Source organism: Magallana gigas, chromosome 1 (assembly GCF_963853765.1).
Source record: "Magallana gigas chromosome 1, xbMagGiga1.1, whole genome shotgun sequence".
In the NCBI taxonomy this organism is placed as follows: domain Eukaryota; kingdom Metazoa; phylum Mollusca; class Bivalvia; order Ostreida; family Ostreidae; genus Magallana; species Magallana gigas.
In genome coordinates this window covers 45,752,130-45,770,167 of record NC_088853.1, presented here as the reverse complement: position 1 = coordinate 45,770,167, position 18,038 = coordinate 45,752,130, and the positions used below count along the sequence as shown (strand labels likewise).

The following is an 18,038-nucleotide window of genomic DNA, read 5'->3' as shown; positions in this document are numbered from 1 at the left end:
ATAATTTAAAAAGACGTATTCATGTGTTAGTATCTTTTCTGGATTTTTTTTCCAAAGAGGGCGGATAATTGTTTACAAGAAAGCCATAAAGAAATCTCAATATAAGTAGAAAAACACATTTATTAAATGAAAGGTGAACATATGTGACTATGTACAATGTAGGAGATGGGTGGATGTAAGTGTGATCCCTTACAACGGGTTTATCCGATGGACTGAGGCAGGGATTCCCCGCTGACGTGATCTGTGACCAGTAAGACCTTGTCAATCAGGTGAACGACGCCATTAGTGACCTTGATGTCCGCCTGTAGAACCTTGGCATTCTCCACCATCACCGCGCCTGAAAGTTCAAATTATATAATTGAATAAGATATCTCGGTGTATTCTGGCAACACTGTAGCATACCGGTATTCTTCATAAGCACACACTATTAACCTCTCGTTCAAGACAGTTTGATTCTAATAATATACTAAACACTTGTAATGAATACTTCAAGTAAAAGAGAATATATGAAAATTATTAAAAGAAAAAAAAACCCAAAAGGACAATCAATGGATATACTTCGAGAAATAAAAAAAAACAAACAAGATAAGTGTCTTTACAGAGAAAATAGTAATAGTTTAAGAAGTTCCATAATCTGACCATAAAGCAGAGTTACCGTTAGTTTTGTGGATGACGACATCGGTGCCCTGGACGGTTTGGATTTTATCTCCGTCCATCAGACCGGCGCTGTAATACGTGCCCCGGATGTAGTGATATTGTAAGAGGTCTGAAATAAGAGAGATATTTTAGAAGGTAGGCGAATGTGATGATGTTTTAGAAGGTCTGCAAATAGAGATACGCGGATGTAGGGATATGCTGGAGGTCGTCTGTAACAAATCAAATGAGATACACAGTTCATGGAACAATCATTACCGGGAGAATTATACTAAATAAGAAAGTATATCACTAATAAGTTTATAATACATGTAGTATTTCATCAAATATGATATAATATTACATTGTTCATATATGCAGAGGTATCTATTCACTACGTAATGGTTACGTCATCAAATTATACATACAGAGTAAAACATTTGTTACATTGAAGTTTTAAAATTCAGAGAATTTAAAACTATCTATAACAAGTTGCCGAGTGGCATCCTACCGAGCTGTTCCCCAAATTAATCAGTAACAAACAGAGAAAATCTCTGTCTGAAACACTGACTACGTTCCTTTCTGATTTTTGACGATTTTTGAGGAGTATATTGTATCCTATGGTTCATTGTACTCACTTCGAGAAGCGGACAGTGTGAGAAACTCTGTGTTCAGAAACCCAGTAGGAAGGGCGTCAAATGCAGCCTCTATTGGAGCAAAGACGGTAAAGGGACCACCTAGAACAACAGTTGAAGTGATTGTAATTACGAACTACGACTAATCAATAATTAAGATATATAACTGCATATGATTCGTATGAATTTTCTGAAAGTTTGATCCGATATAGAATAAATCAAATACTGCAGAGAGATGTTAGCTTAGTTTATTTAGACTATTAGATCACACCTTGAATGTCATACTGTAGGTTGGCTCGGACAAAAGAGTAAGTCAGCTGTGTTAGGTTCTGGTTGGATGCGCAGTACTGTAGAATACTGTTCTCCGGAAGTGGAAACATGACATCATCAAGGAGATGTACCACTCCATTGGATCCAAGATTATCACGTGAGCTTATATTACTTCCAGTTGCTGTCATCACCTAGCGAAATGAAGAGATACCTTACGTCATCATGCGTCAATGTTTAAAACATATCGCAGTAAAACTGTGTTGAATAAAATAAATTAAATTCTTATAAACTTTGTGTTCGAACTGCGCAATCTTTAATTTCAGAGATCGGTTTAAAAATATTGGTATGTGTTCACGTAAACCCGTTTGTCATATTGAGTGATAGATTCCTTGCCTGGCCGTTATGGTAGCGATTGATCCTAATTTTGTAACCATTCTCCCATGATCCAATCTCAATATCATTACTGAAACTGGACATTAACTGTTTGCCTGCGGCCACGTGGTATTTGATCACTTTGGCAAGAAGGTCTTTATCATGAGAGAGCTTTGTCATGACATCATTGGAGATTTTGGCAAAAGCAGCATCGCTTGGCGCAAACAGTGTAAATGGTCCTAAAATCGTGAGAAATTTTAAATCATAGAGCAAAGAAGATGGAAAGTTCATGTCACATGAGATATTAATATAGTTCGTCCTTCATTTATTTTTAAATTTTGATAGCATTTACATGTGGTGCTAATAAGTTTCACTTTTGCCATGATGTACACACATTATTGATTCCATTTTTTAAAAATGACGAACTTTTTTTATTCAATATAGTTTATTTGGCATTTTATAAAATGAATTTACAAGTATATTTAATATATGATGCATAATTTTTAGTCTAGAAGTGACCCAGAATGGCTACCCAAAAACAGAGGAGCAATCCTCTTAAAATTGCTTGTACAATCACTCCCTAAACACTATGTATTGATTCCATGATATACTAGTAAACATCATGATACATCGTAATATTTGAATGACACAGTTTACAATGAAGCCGGCAGGACTGACCTTGTGAGCCGAGTTGATGGGAGAGTCCGGCCTTGGCCACCAGGGAGGTGAAGGTGGTGGCGTGTAGATCGTGGGCCACCTGTATAACCGTCCTACCGGACACCACCCCCAGGAGACCGGCCACCACGCCCAGCAGACAGACCAGCGTACAGTACACCCTCATAGTGTGTGATGGCCCCATCACACGTGAGCGCCATCTTTATACCGAGAATCGCGGCCCTTATCTCACGTGGAACTACGTGTTGGCATACAATTATGAAAACAAAATGTTTAGTTGTGTAGTAACAATGCTATTTTCCAGACAGTTTAAGAATTAATTAAAACCATATACAATAATACCAATTTGACAGCGGAGCAATGAAACGGAGGATCCTCCGTAAACTGGAATTTTTCAGTTAACAAATACATTACCTTCTTTAATATTTTGCACGTGTCAATAATGGGTAATCTTATAATGACCCAATTAAACCAAACCTATGATATGGGTGTATTCTTTTGCTACCTCTAGAACTGGTCCAGGATTTCTCCAGAGTCTACCTGCTATTTGGAAAGTAGACAGTGGAGATCTGCCGGGGATCTCCATACTGCAAACGAGCAAATCAGGATTACTCTTGCAGTTCTCAAATCGACCAAACGAATACACCCCTAATGACATATAAATAACCAATAGTCAGGTAATGATATATATATATATATAAATTAAATATAATGAGATATTCATAGAAAGTAATTGCAATTGCTTTTGCAAAAATATTTAGTAGTGAATATATTTTGTGAAATATATCAATTCTCAACTTATGATTTCGTCTATCATTAATGCAATTACATGGCCTTTTCCCACTGTAGTACGTACAGCTTGTGATTCAAGGTGACACACTATTCATACAACAAGTACATGCATGTACATCACAAGTTATCTCAGAATTAAAATACTACATACATATATAAAACTCATTCACGTGTGGTGAAGACGCCTCTCTCAGCATGTCTGTGCTAAGGGAGTGAACTGGTACATACGAAAATGACGCGACATGACTGTGGTTATGGTTTATATTTAATTATCAACATTTCCAGACATGAAAGTCTAATTGAATTGAATGAATAACTTTAATTCATATTTAGAATCTCACCACCGTTTAGTTAAAGGCGGTATGGGGCACCTGTCTATATTAATGTGAATAAAAGTACATTACAGGCACGTAGTATCGTTTTTGAAAGTCATCCAAAAAAATCTTGACAAGCAAAAAAAAAAAAAAAAGAAAAGAAAATCTTTTTTACAAACTCCCAAAAAAGTGGGGGGCAAGCTCCATGTTAATTCCATTTTTTATATGTAAATTTAAAAAAATTAGTTGCTGGGAAAAAAGTGCCCCCCCCCCCACCCGATGCTACGTGCCTGCATTATAATCAAAATACTCTCAACGTTTTAAAATTTTCACTTATAAGTAAAAAATATAGAAAAGCCCCAGCGGGATTCGAACTCATGGCTAACAGATTCTTTATAGTTATAACGCTTTAACTTATTGCGCTAGCGCTCCGCTGTTAGATAATAATTTTGGGAAAGATAAAAATTATGAAATTAACTTGATTTTATTGCGTATTTCAACAGAGAGTAGTGTACGTCACAATATGGAGGTGAAATAAAAAGATCTTATATGATATCAAATAAATAAACATCCTTAACATAAAGTACATGTAGCATGCCTTAGGTGAGGTATACATACATTAATAAAAGGTTTTGCATTAACATAACTTGAAGTATTACAAATTATATGAAGTTGGGGGATTGCTATTTATCTCATACGTGTGGTGTATATTACCCGTGTGATAAACCTTTGCTATAGGCCTATCACACGGGTGATGCTATATCAAATACTTCCGGTCGGAACTACTTTTGACATAGCCCCTCGCTTCATCAACGCTTCAGTGACCTATTTTCGAAGATTTGCTAGTACTTTCAACATAACTATATCTACTACAAAAATTAATATAAAATTGATTTTGTCAAAGATTTAAATTACAAATATGAAGGAAAACACATAACTGCGTAGCACAGGCGTCGGAACCGGCGGGGGGGGGGGGGGAGGTTTGCCCCCACACCTTTTATGTTATTCATAACCGTAACCACAAAACCCTTTTTTCTTGTTTGTCAAGATTTTTGATAAATTTAGCCCACTTCCAACTTTCAATTTGCTTTGTGAAGTTTATAAAACTATAAATTACGTTAACTATCAAGGAGTTCATCCTGACGACGCGATGAAAACAGAGCGCTCTGGTTGTGTTTATATACAAGAACTTACCGAAATAATGTTTCATGAGACTTTTATTCCACCACCAGTAAGCATCCTTATTCATTATTTTCAACTTCGAATCATTAGGCTAGCCTAGTGTTTGTGTTATTAAACATCATGCATCAACAACTGTTCCTTGTTCGAGTCAATTCAAACTAACGAGCATTCGCAACTTTGTGTATGTCAACAAACTTGATTATTCAAGTCTTCTAATCGGAATTTCCATTTAATCAAGTGAATAAGCTCTAAGAAAAATTATCTAGAGCTAAAAAATTATTTTAAGGTTTATTTCAGTGAAACTTTACATTAAAACAGTTAGATTTATCTCAGGAATGACGTACTAAATTGTATTGCGCAAGGTCACAATAGCCGCATAACACAACGTTGCATCATCGTTTTTAATCTTTGAAAAAAAATAACCAATTTGGGTCACACAAGGGACTGTCTCAAAAGCTTCATAATATAAATCAAATTGTATGAGATAAATAGAACATCTATAATTGTGTGATTTTATATTTGCTTTATCCAACTCGTTGAAATGGTTATATTCGCTCGGCAAGCCTCGCGAATATATACACCATTTCAACTCGTTGGATAAAGCAAATATAAAATCACACAATATAGATATCCTCTATATATAACAACTCATGAAAAAAAAAACAACCAGAAAAAATCTTTTTTTTAACAACAAACATTTTAAAAAGATATTTTAAAATCAAGGAAGCATAATTTATTTATCCACCCCCCCCCCCCCCCCAGAAATGCGGAGAATTCATGCAAATGTTTAAAAAAAAAAAAGGGATAATTTTAAAAGTGGTAATGAATGTTTCTCTGAGATCTCTGAATAATTTTGATTGGGAAGCGGTGGTTTTTTTTTTTTTGGTTTTTTTTTTTTTACCAATTATATTATCAATCAGTGTATGCATGACAATTTATCCGACAAAAAAAGGTGAAATTTCGTCGCTCGCCTTTTGAGGGACGGGTTCGTATCAATTTATAATATCTGCTCAAGGTACATTGAGTTGTACAGACTTTAATTTAAGTGGGGGGGGGGGGGGGGTAGGGGTGCTTAGCCTTTTTTTTGCAAAGTTAGACATAACCATACCCATAATTCTTATTTTATTTTATATTTTATCTTATTTATTTATTTATTTATTTATTTATTTATTTATTTATTTATTTGTCAAGATTTCTGATATCTAGCCCCCCCCCCCCTTCAATTGGCTTTCAACGCCAATGCAGATAAGTGTCATGTACAAAAAAAGTTTTCCTCATAAACATTGCCACAAATTCCAACGATTCGATTGGACGAAAATCAACTTAAAGAAATCTTACACGATTTTCAATCAGAAAGAAGTTGGAGTATATCGATTTTTGAAATTGGCGCCTTGCTTCTTCAACAGGTAACAACAGGAATGTAGGATTATGGGATATGTACGCACATGTCAAGGCCGCCATTGCCATTCGCAGAAACTTCGCGGGAAAAGTTTACAAAGTCACGATATCAGCAAAAACAAAGGTAATAGTGTTTGAAAGTGCATGTCTCTCATTTCCCCTCACATTACTGAACGTATTTTGAATGTTAAGGCACAGGGATATTTGTATCGTTTGGCCAAGGTGCGACTTAATTTTGATCGTGACCCACATGGCCGAAAGTGGAAAATCAAGAATGTTGGCAACTGACGAGTTTTGTCAACCACTCAGAGTTACTGGTATTACTTATATCTACACTTTTTAAATTGTATATTAAAGTAGTAAACAATATTTTAATTACCTTAGCACTTATCATCAAATGGAGTTTGTTAACTGGCATTGTTCTGTAACTGAAATGCCGTCTTTGTGCACAGGTAAAAATTTTTATTGTGTACAAAAATAATAGGGATTTTTTAAAATTTAACATTGAGTGTCATGGATGGTGTAAGGTATCTGAATGGATTTTTGTAGGCACCTGTTGTAACTGATGAATTTACCGGACGAAAGACAATAGATGGTTGGAATCTGTAAATCTGAATTGTAAGTAAAACCATGCTGTTACTATGTATTTATGTATATCTTATTAATTCATATATAAACTTGATTCAATGTTGTAAGTTTCATCTTGAATTTTTCGTGCATTTTGTTTTGTTTCACATGCTATTGCTTGTGCTGCAATGTGACAATATTAAACTCGGGTTGTAACGCTCTATTTGCTGAATAGAATTTTGCCAGCTTCTTCCCAATATGACTTAAAATGTTAAACATTTGAATTTTATAAAATTTTAAGTCAGAAAAATAAAAAACTTGTTTACTTTAATCATGTTTTTTATGTTTCTCAGTACAATTCCAATATAAGAATGCCACAAAACTTTAAAAGCACTTTTGAATGGCTAAGGCATTTTATGTAATTTACAAACTTTTCACAATTTTGAATTCTTCATGTGGTGGCACAGTGCATCATGTAAGAGTACATGCATGTCCCTCTGTCTCTTTTGTCATCTATTGCAAGTGAAGCAGATTGAAGCTTGGAGATTTCTAGTTTGTATCTTACAAAACAATGACAAATGATCTTTTTTGATTCTCAGTGAAAATTGCAACTCTGCCCTATTCAGAGCCGTTTTTAACAAGTGCTTGGACTTTGATGGGATGTTACTATCTAGTTTGCTCATCAAAAAAATCTGTCAAATATTGACCTCTCTTCTAAATCACTTAGAGAAGCTCATTAATATTCATAGACTGTCAAAATTGAAAAGTTTTTTTTGCCGCAATCTGCTCTGTTCTGTTAGATTGATTGTTTCAACTGAAATAATATACATCCATGGATAAAGTCAGACAAGTGTCATTGCATTGAATGTATTTATATATACATATTAGCCAATGGCTGGACCATGAGTAGAACCCACTTTCATCAATATTGGAGTTTGTCACTTACATGTATTTCCCAAAGTCCAAGCTCTTGTTAATTTTTTATGAGAGTATATAGTATATGTTGCTTTGCTGATGTCTGTCGTACGGTCTGTCAGTCCACCACCAGTTTCTGTTCATTTTCTTGCAGAAATTGCACATATTGAACTGAAATTTGGTGTGCAGATTTATCTTAAGAATATCTAGGTCAAGTTCAGTTTTGGGTATGATCAAGCAATTTTTGACAGAGTTGTATGCCCCTTGGACTTACAGAAAAATTCAAATTATTTGCAGTTTCTGTTCATTTTCTTCACAGAAGTTGCACATACTGATACGATATTTGGTGTGCAAATTTAATTTTAAGAATATCTAGGTCAAAGTTTGTTTGTGGTGTGATCAAGCAATTTTTAGGGGGTGGGGGGGGGGGGCATAGGTGTGTCACAAACATCTCTTGTTTTTCAAAAGCAAAATTTTCTAACAATTTTTTGTCAAAGATTTCTTGGCCACCATTTGGATTCATTTTATAACAAATGTGATGTCAAACACTTCCTGTTAAATGTTAACTTTGCTTATTTTGTATATTCACTAGTGAGCCAGGGCTCAAAGTTGCAACTAAATAGGTTGCATTTGCGACTTTATTTCAGGTTTTGCAACGTAATTAAATTAGAAGCCACTCGCCATTTGATGACCAAAAAAGTCTGCTTGGGTCATTAAATTTTACACTGGGTTAAAAATCCTTCAATATAAACAAAATGACAAACTATTGAAACAATGTGGTTTGTCTCAGTCATGTATTTAGTACATGCAGAGAAGAGACTTTGTCCAATTAAAGTTTTATTTGCAAATCTGTGTGAGACAAACATGTTTAGGAAGCAAGGGACAGTTTTGAATAAAGTACCCTTCAATATTTTTGTAAAATTGAGAGTTGCTGTACTTGAAGAATTATGAGTTTTGCTAAAATTTGCGTTAGCGGGTTATGTAATTTTTTTCTGCAATGGTCGCTACCTTCATAACCTGCATGAATCATCAAAGAAAGCATTTTATTGTTTTTATTTATTAAATAGATAAATTGATTGCAAAAAATAAGTTAGATTAACTAAATAATTCTTAATGTACATCAGTATGTTAGATAAAAAAAACCGGCCAAATCGTCTCCTATGGGAATTTGAGTATGACATCAAAATGATAATTTTGTGCAGTCCCTGATTTGTGTTAGGTCGCATTAGGTTTCGACCAATCAGTAAACGGGGCGTAGATTTCAGAAATTCAGACCTGTCAGTTTCAGTTGCTGTAGGTTTCGACCAATTGGTAAACGGTGCGTGACGATATCAGTCCTGTTAGTTTCTATAGAGCTTGTCCATTAGAAAATCAACTCGGTAGATGTAAATATATATGAATATCTTACTGTTCATAAAACATTTTGAAGACTTCATTACTTACTATAAAAGCACAAATTGGTTTAAGTTTTCCTTTTAGTGTCTGATTGTGAGGGTGTGCGAGAGGTAACAAAATTGACACAAATGTTACATCCCCAAACATTAGGTTTAATTATTAATGTGTATCAAATGCAACAACTTTTGGTGAAGAAGCTTTTTATATGTCTATAGTTTGTAAGATTGATCCAAAAGAAGTTTTGGATATACTGAGGGATTAATCTCCGTACTAGTACGGTTACAGAAAAAGTTGTTTACCAAAAGTTGTTACATTTCATATATTCTAAAGAGAATTTATATCAAAATCAATTTTATTTTAAATTGGTACCCCTTTTGGGCTAATATATCCCAAACAGTCTTATATCCCATTTGGGCGATTGCTGAAGACACTTTGACCAACTCGTTCTTGTAAATGATAGCTCTGGACAGTCAAGTAAATTGTCTGTTTACAGGTACTAGTACATGAATTGGTCATGAGATAAATAAACAAAATTAATAAATTTATATATTAATCCTCGAAGGAAATATTTTACAAATGAAATCAAAATATGAAAATTAAAAAAGAAAATGCACTTTTTTTGTAGATTACTAAATCAAGGCACAATTGCTATTTTAAGTCAAGTTGGAACTTTGCTAAATATAAATAGCAAGAAAAGTAAATTTTATTTCATTTTCATGTTCATTTAAAGAATATATTGTCAGTAAATTTAGTTCATTAAAATTGACAGGGCTTTCACTTAGCTAAGAGTGGCAGGAGGCAATTTAAAAAGTTTCTTTGATCATAAATAGCTGCTTCAATAAAAAGAAACAAGCTTTCTTGTCTAGTATAAAAAATTTTTTTTTAGATGAAACCCTGCATTTTTTGGAAGTATACCATGATATTTGCTGTTTAATTCCTGTGTAGATTTTGTTGAAATAATCAAAATTGGTGCTTTTGGTTTGTGTTGATATTTTGTGCTGAGTATAGGTATTTGTGAGCTCTTGATGACCGGTTATTGAACACTCCAGTGAAATAAATAGGGCCTCTTGATTGTGTAGAATCTGTGATTACCAGTGTAATTAATCCGGTGATTAAGACATGAGGTACCAAGGCATGAAAACTGCTGAAAGAGATTTACAAGTATTAATCTCTTTGTAAGACCTCTTAACTTGATTACCCTGGTGGCAAAAAGAATAAGACTTGTAGAGAAACGGCCAGTCATTTGTCACGAGGCTGGGTTGATTAGACTGGTGGTTTGTGACCTATCAAGTTTATTTTCTCATTACTCAGTCCCCCTTTTGTCCCCACAATCATCGTCACAGTGATGATGACGTAATGGCCGGTTATTTCTGGTCCTTTGGCCGGGGCCCCCCAAGCCTCCAGTGTTTACCTGTGATCGTGGTCCCAGATACCTGGGGTCTGTACAACCCGGGCTATCGACACAGAGGCAGCCTCCAGGAAACCTATCACGGTCATTGTGTCTCCCTCCCCACTATCAGCCCTGTATCACACTGCACTCTGTTGTGCTGGAGGGGCTTATCTCCCTTGCTTGGGTTGGCTGGCTGGAGTTATCGGACTTTGTATATTTTTTATTGTGATGCCTTTGATTAGGGCAGTGTGTTATCGGGGATTTAAGAAAGATCATGTGACCACTAATTCTAGCTCCTTATCTTACTCCAACACTGGCTACCAGTACAAATATTTATTTAATTTCTTTCACTTTTACTGAATAAGACCTTGTTTTGTTTAAAAGTGTTCAAACTGCTCCATTCCATAGTGTACATACCTGTTCCTAATGGCAGGTGCCTGCAAGATCTTGCATGAATCTCACCTTTGCTCCTAGCAGAATTTCCAATTTATGTTAATGTCTTTAAATGCTAATGGAGTTGTGTTCCTTTCTGGTGAGAAGGGTGCTTGGTTATGAAGACCGATTTGTTATAGTGCTCTGTCTGCTGTCTATGTAAGTGTGTATATACGTTAGGGTGTTTTGACAAATTGATCTGATTGGGTGTTAATTTAAAACAAAGGTAGCAAATATTCCCTGTGAAGACCTTTTGTTAATATGCCAATAAAAGTAGGGGTCTGAGATCAATTGGTGTAGGAGAGTGCAGTGTCCCCAAGCACTGGCAGGATTGAGACAGGTCTGGATAGGATATGTTGTGAAGTTGTTTACTTACAGCTTTATAATACTCTATAATTAAAAACCAATTTGGTGGCTTTTTCCCAACAAAGGCATTTTTTTGTTATAGATAGCATTTATATGTTTCTCAGTGCAATTCAGTGTGCATCTACTCATGCCATATCTTCTATTGAAATCAGGTGCTAAGTGTATTGGAAAGACAGCTTTTGTTTAAAGCAACACCAATTTTATGTGATGAAATTACTAGTAACTTACCAATTTGAAATATATTTCATTTTTGTGTCGACCAGTTCCCTTATACAATAGTTCCAAAAAGTTAAATTTTTACAGTATTCACAGAAACTTTTTCATTCAAATTTCATAAGTATTTATTTTTTTTTTTGCGAATCCAACCCGAAGAGTAGGAATAGTTGACAATTGCTTAATTTGCTGATTTTGGTAATGCTTGAATCTTTATGATATATCCAGCATGAACAGGGGAAAAAGAACCCAATGTGAGAACAAGCTTATCTGTGCATCACATTGCTGTTGGCTGACTAGGGCTAGAACAATCAGTGTATAAGTCCAACCCCTTGGTGGGCCTCTTAATTCGGGAGAATAAATATAGCAGACTTGCATTTCAGATTGTAGTACGAGTTTTAAGTGGCCGGGTACACCATATAAATATTGACTTTAGTCCGGGTGTATTTGAGTGTGGATATGGAATTTTATTGTGTCCCCCCATTGCACGCACAGACAAAGTGGAATTACTGGACAAAGCATCAGTCTTCAATTATTTTAAGTTTTGATTATCAAATATATGGATTTACTCATTGCATTTTTCCAGGTAAGAAAAATGTGTGTTGTTCAAAAATATTGATTCAATTGTTAATTTTGAGTTTCTGTTATTTATTAAGAAGTTATAATTAAAGTTTTGAGGACTTTTGAGGAAGTTACACTGATATTTTCCAAACTTCTGGCAGATTTTAACTGCTTTTAGGAGTTTTTCTTTTGCTTGATGTAAAAAGTAAAACCTGGTTTTATGGACATGCAGGTCAACTATCAACAATTTTTGTCTTCTTTTGAAAGAAAATCGTTTTGTATAAAGTTATTTGATTTGCCCATTTTCTGATCAACTAGGTTAATGCAGGTACATTCAGTAAGAACATGGTTGTAGAACTGAATTATTGGTGATCTTCAAATGAAACCTGACTACTGTTGGGAAGGTCATGAGTTGGTGTGGGTATTGTAGGAACATGCATTTAATGGAACTCTGGTATCTACAGATCTAAAACTTTAAATGCTAGCTATATAGCAGGCTCTAGTGCCACGCAGTGTCACAGACTTTATCATTGCCTAATATGACATGAACAAAGGAATGGACACTAGGTTTCCTTTTAATGATTGTAAATAGGATATTTTGTTTGTTTTGTTTTTCAGTGTTTCTTTTTTCCCTACAAAAATTCATCAGAGGTTGTTCATTTGGTAGGGATTTTTTGGTCACTACTTATCATTAGTACATTATCTTTGTACTACTAAGTTCTCCTGCCATGATAGTACTGGTCAATTAGTCAACCTGCTGATGATTCACAGAAGGGGAACTATGTTAGAATTTGTTTCTTCTGTATATAAATGGGACCAATGAGGAATCATGGACAATTGTTGTTAGATCGTACTAAGGGTGTTGTACGTACATGTAGAGCTTTGTAAGGGGACTGCCAAGAACGGTAGATATTTATTTTTGGATTACCTGAAGGCTGTTGTTGATTCTACCATGTGGAGGGCTTCTATTATCAGGGGTCTTGTATGGGCTGGAGCGGCTGCAAAGCAGTGATGGTGGTTTCTGTATTGCACTCGTCCCGGCCGATATCTGGACCTCCCTTCCTTCATCCTCCCTCTCTACTCTTACCCAGTGTTTTAAAGATCAGTGTTGTTGTTGCTGCTATGAAGCGCAACTCTTATTTCCTAGGGGTTTGAGTAATTCATGGTATTCAATGCAGAAACTTGGGACGAGAACATGTAGAATTGCAATCTGTGCAGTGTAGGTAATGGTTGATAGGTGAGTAAAGGAGACATTGTCACGACCCCAGTAATACGACCAGAGTTTCTGTTTGCAGGCAGATTACTGACTTGTGTAGCTTCCTTGTTAACCAAGAGATCCACGAGGATTCAATAGGAAACACTTCAATGGCTCCTTGTGACTTCTACCCAAATTCCTTGTTCTGAAATATGTCAGATAGGGTCAAGTAGATGGGTGACTGTGTTCTAGAATGTGAAAGAACCTGTGTCCAATACAGGTATAGGTAGAGTCTACAGTTTATAACTCTGACTGATCAATGGAAAACTGATGTCTTGAGAATGGAAAAGGTGTTCTTTTTAACCTATGGATTTGTCTGAAACTCGTTCTTTTACTTTTCTGTTTAGTTTGGTCATTGACATTAAATTTCTATAGTAAAAGTTAGCATTGAAGAATAGCTGTTGTTGAACTAATGGTCAGGTGGGAAGTTGCTGTATTATATCTTTGTAAGGTTGGGACAATGGCATAATTTCTATTAAAAGAAATTGGTTATCTGTTAATAGATTGTTCAAATTGGCTGTTTCATGTTGTGCATTCTTCATGTTTAACAAGCAATGGATGATGGCTATTGCACAAGCTGCTGTTACTGAGTGTGTCCAGCCTCAGAGATGATGAAGGGGGGGGGGTACTGACTGTTTACAAATGAAGGTCTTTCAAGGTTTGTGATGGACAGCCTTGGTTTGGTGTGAGGAGTTACAGGGGATCTCCCTGTTTGATAGGAAATCTATAATGGCTGATAACAAGGCCTAAATCAGGATAGTTGTAATCCCAGAGACACCGACAACTACAGCATTGTCGCCATGCTATCCTCACCATTGCCAGACCACAACGGCCCCGATCCACAGGGTAAAGCTCCCCGTAAAGCCCCAGCTGTCAAACACCGCTCCACTGTAGCTACCCCTAGTCTCTGGTTCTCCAACAATCTGGTAATGGCAGAAGAAGTTTTGAGAAATTGAATTATATCCCATCAGGTACTTTTGGATGAAAAAAAAATCCTGGCCTTTGGCTCAAAATGATTCTACAGAGATGTAAAAGTTAGAAATGTTTAAAAAACAAATAAAAACAACCACCAAGTGAACATGCTCTACATGTAATACATGTTTTATAGGTTCCTTATCATTATTTATTAAAAGGAAAAGTGAATCTAAAACTGAATATGCTTGGACAGTTAATACTAGGTATCCTCTCAGCAGTAAACTTGATGAGGTCCAGGTCATTGCTGCTACTGGTGAATTACGTATTTGCAACCATTGAAGGTTTTTCATTTCTGCAGCAGATCATTTTGGTGTTGGGACTGCTTATAGTTTCCAAGGTAGAATATCTTTCAGCCATTTTAATTTCCCTGTTCGATGGCTAGCTTATTGCAGCACCATTTCCACCAACTGTGCCTTACAAAGAATTCTCTGTATCATATGTAAATCACAAATGAAAAATGGTGTTTTGTAAGGACATCTTTTTTTTATGGCAAACTATTTTGGAAGTTTTTGTGTATTGTATGGAATAAAATCAATTTCTGAAGACTAAATTTAGGGGCCTGCTTTTGATCTAGCTGTCATACATTCCATTGAAACTTCACCACCTTTTTATTGTTGTGATCCTTAAAAGGATTCAATTACATGAAAAGCTTCATTTGTCCTCAGAATGAATTCAGATCTCTTTCTATGCTGCAGTGGATCAGGGTTTTTACCCCCTTAATTTATGTTTTGAATTGTGTTGTCATTTCTGCGTCAGAGAAATTAGACATTTTTGGTTGATCAATGTTTTTTGGTAGCTTCTTCCTTGTTGCACCAAAGAAAGCTAATCTATCCAAAAAGTTCTGCTCTACATGATCTACGTTATGTAATAACACTTACAAGGGAGCACTGACTATGGTTGGGGTACATTACTGGTAGCAGCAAGATAAAGGATAAATGACTTGAGTCTTTGGGGATCAATGCATAGACAAGTGGAGTCTTGAACTTGCACTTTGAACTTCAGATTTATTGTCTTTGTAAAACATATATCAATGCAAGCAGTCATCATCTCTACAGGTATTTTTTCCCTTCAGAACATTCGTTAAATGCATGATTTTTAGTAACAAATTTGTGAGCTTCATCCAGAGAAGTCATTTGTACCTGACCCGTAAAACTTTGATTGTACCTGATGATGTGTATCCATAAGGAGCTATAGTGAATGTGTGTTGTGCTATCAAGGAATGGACAAATTTTCTTTCTTTTTCAGAAGCTGTGCATTGATGGTTAGCACATCGTGGGAGAGAAGCAGATAATGACTGCAGTAAACACTGCTCATGGAGAATCAGATGAAATCTTCATGGATTTCAAGGTTAGACCATAAAATGTCATGGACATGAAAATGATCAGGTCCAGATGTTGTCAAATTGCTAATAATTTTTTTAAAAACATTTTCATTGATGGTAGTTTTGGACTGGTCCAGTTTGTTGTCCTGATTCACTTGATTGATGCCTCTGTAAAGTGCATTGTCATGTTTTTGTGTACCGTTGACTACTGCATTGTAGCCGGGCATAGTTATGTAATGCACACATCATATGTGGTATAATATCAGAACTGTACCCGGGAGTTCAGACAGTTTAAATCAATATCCAGATATTTAACAAGTGTTTGAGAGGTTCTTTATAGACACCATAGCTGCTCCCTACTGAACTGCTGTAAATAGTCGGGGGGCCAGCACTGGGCTTGGTGCTTCCCAATCCTGATTACATACAAGTCATGTGACAAAAATTGTTCCATATCCCAAAACGGTACCAGATATTGGATACCTTAGCTGTTTAAAACAGTTTCAGGTGAGGCCGATACTTGACCCCTCTCTGGTCATAAAAACTTAAAAGGTGTTTTGTGAGGGGCATTGGTTATAGGAGCACCTGTTAGAGGAACATCCCAGTGAAGGGTTTGTCAGATCAGTGCAGTCAGCGTTTGAGGGGCCTCGTCTGACATTCTGCTCAGTCGACTCTCCTCTCACAATGACATGACAATCTGGTAAATATAATGTGATAATTGGCTGCATAATAACCCAATAAAACAGACATTGAACTACTGCAAACTCCGCATTGTTCCCAGTCTCTCTCGCTCCGCGCGCCTTTTGAATCAATAGCTTTCTTATCACGGGCAGGTTGTTGATATTGTTTATTTAGAATTTAAACGTATTGGAAAAGAAGTGAAAGAATTGCTCAAAAAATCAATATGCAACACAGGAGAAGGAGTTTTGGAGAATTGGGTTGTGTGTTTTGTAGCAGACATGTATGTACCCGATCGAGGTGACCATTGTATGTCCTCCACCAGGTCGCAGTGTGTGGGGAGAGAGATATAAAGGAACACGGGACGGTGGGTGGAGGACTCACCAGGCAGGGAATCCGAGGGGTAGGGCTGACTATGGTAATCAAGAGGGACATACATGTAGGTACATGTAGTGATAGAATGTAGGGACTCTAAAGCTTTTGATGTTAGCTCAGAACCCCATTATGTGTGGCATTTTGTTTGGGAAGAATATTACCGTAGATGAGTTTTATAGGAATGATCTTTGAATAGGTATGTAAAATTGCTATATTTTTTCCTAAGAATGCCTTGATATGTATGTGTATACAATTGCACAATCCTAAAACAGAAAATTTGCATTTGGTTTTTCCTTCGAATATATAATAAACTTTAAATTTAGAATATGATTTTGAAGTAATATTTAAAGAAAAGACTAAAAACAATTTTAATGAATTGCAAGAATTAATTTTGTATTACAAGTGAACAATGCTAACAAATGCTATTTGACAAAGCATTTACAAGTCATAACCGAGATCCATTTTTCCTATATATGTAAACAGTTCTTAGGTAGCGCAGTGATATCTTGGTTTTCTATAACATGAAGAAAGATCCATTCTTTAAATGTTAACAATTTTATGTCCGTGCCTCAATATCCCCTAAAAGAGTGGGTATTCCAATATATGGACCTTGACCTAAAGACCCTCAACATCAAAGACTGGATATACATGTATGGGTATTAACTAATCAAGGCACGGGCCTAAAAACTGTCCTAAATACATCGGAAATTTCTTCAGGAATCTCAGTACATGCACTACCGTACTGCTTGTACATACTCTTTGATGTTGGAAGTGATTAGATCTGCGCCTGAAAAGCGGAACACCATGTACCCGTAGACTCCCTCCTTTGATGTCTACAGTATTTAGATCCACGCCTTAATTTCAAATATCCAAAATCCAGTTTATGTACCTGTAGATCCACCCATTGATGTGTACAGTGTTTAGATCCGCGCCTGTATGTCGGGGTACCCGGTGCCTGTGGAGTGCCTTTGGTGGCGCGCCTCGTTGTGACCGGGTCTCGTCACGCCTGTTAATCCTGGGGTGATCTGATCTTTGTTTCGCTGCCCTCTCTATATCGCCACAGTACAGCAATTCACCAGGGCTTATTGATCTCCTGGAATATTAGGGGGGTACTCACGGGACACGCTGTCATGTATTGACTAAATTACAAAGAAAATAGAAATTTTTCTCGAAACTACCTAATTTTGTACACTTCTTGAGAGAGAAAAAAAATCATTTGAATAAGTGCACATTTGATGCATACTGTGTTTTAATACAATGATTTAGTACAATGGACGGAGTAAAGGAATTATTAATCTGAGACTATTTATGATTTTATTTGCGAAAT

At 36.0% G+C, this 18,038-nt stretch overlaps 1 protein-coding gene across 2 annotated transcripts; it reads right to left on the bottom strand.

The window, feature by feature from the left end:
- Nucleotides 1-100: 100 nt before the first annotated feature.
- On the bottom strand, nt 101-2,801 carry LOC105325504 (uncharacterized protein sll1735). Of its 2 annotated transcripts, XR_010708375.1 has the most exons (5): nt 2,589-2,801; nt 1,540-2,149; nt 1,272-1,370; nt 656-766; nt 101-337 (listed from the first exon to the last, which is right to left on the bottom strand). XR_010708375.1 is itself a non-coding variant. In XM_066068580.1 (4 exons), the coding sequence occupies exons 1-4, from the start codon at nt 1,724-1,726 to the stop codon at nt 201-203; spliced, it is 534 nt and encodes a 177-aa protein (XP_065924652.1). In that variant the 5' UTR covers nt 1,727-1,752; the 3' UTR covers nt 101-200. The 2 variants fall into 2 exon arrangements, 1 of the variants encoding a protein (XP_065924652.1); XM_066068580.1 differs by lacking the exon at nt 2,589-2,801 and having other exon boundaries at nt 1,540-1,752.
- Nucleotides 2,802-18,038: the final 15,237 nt, after the last annotated feature.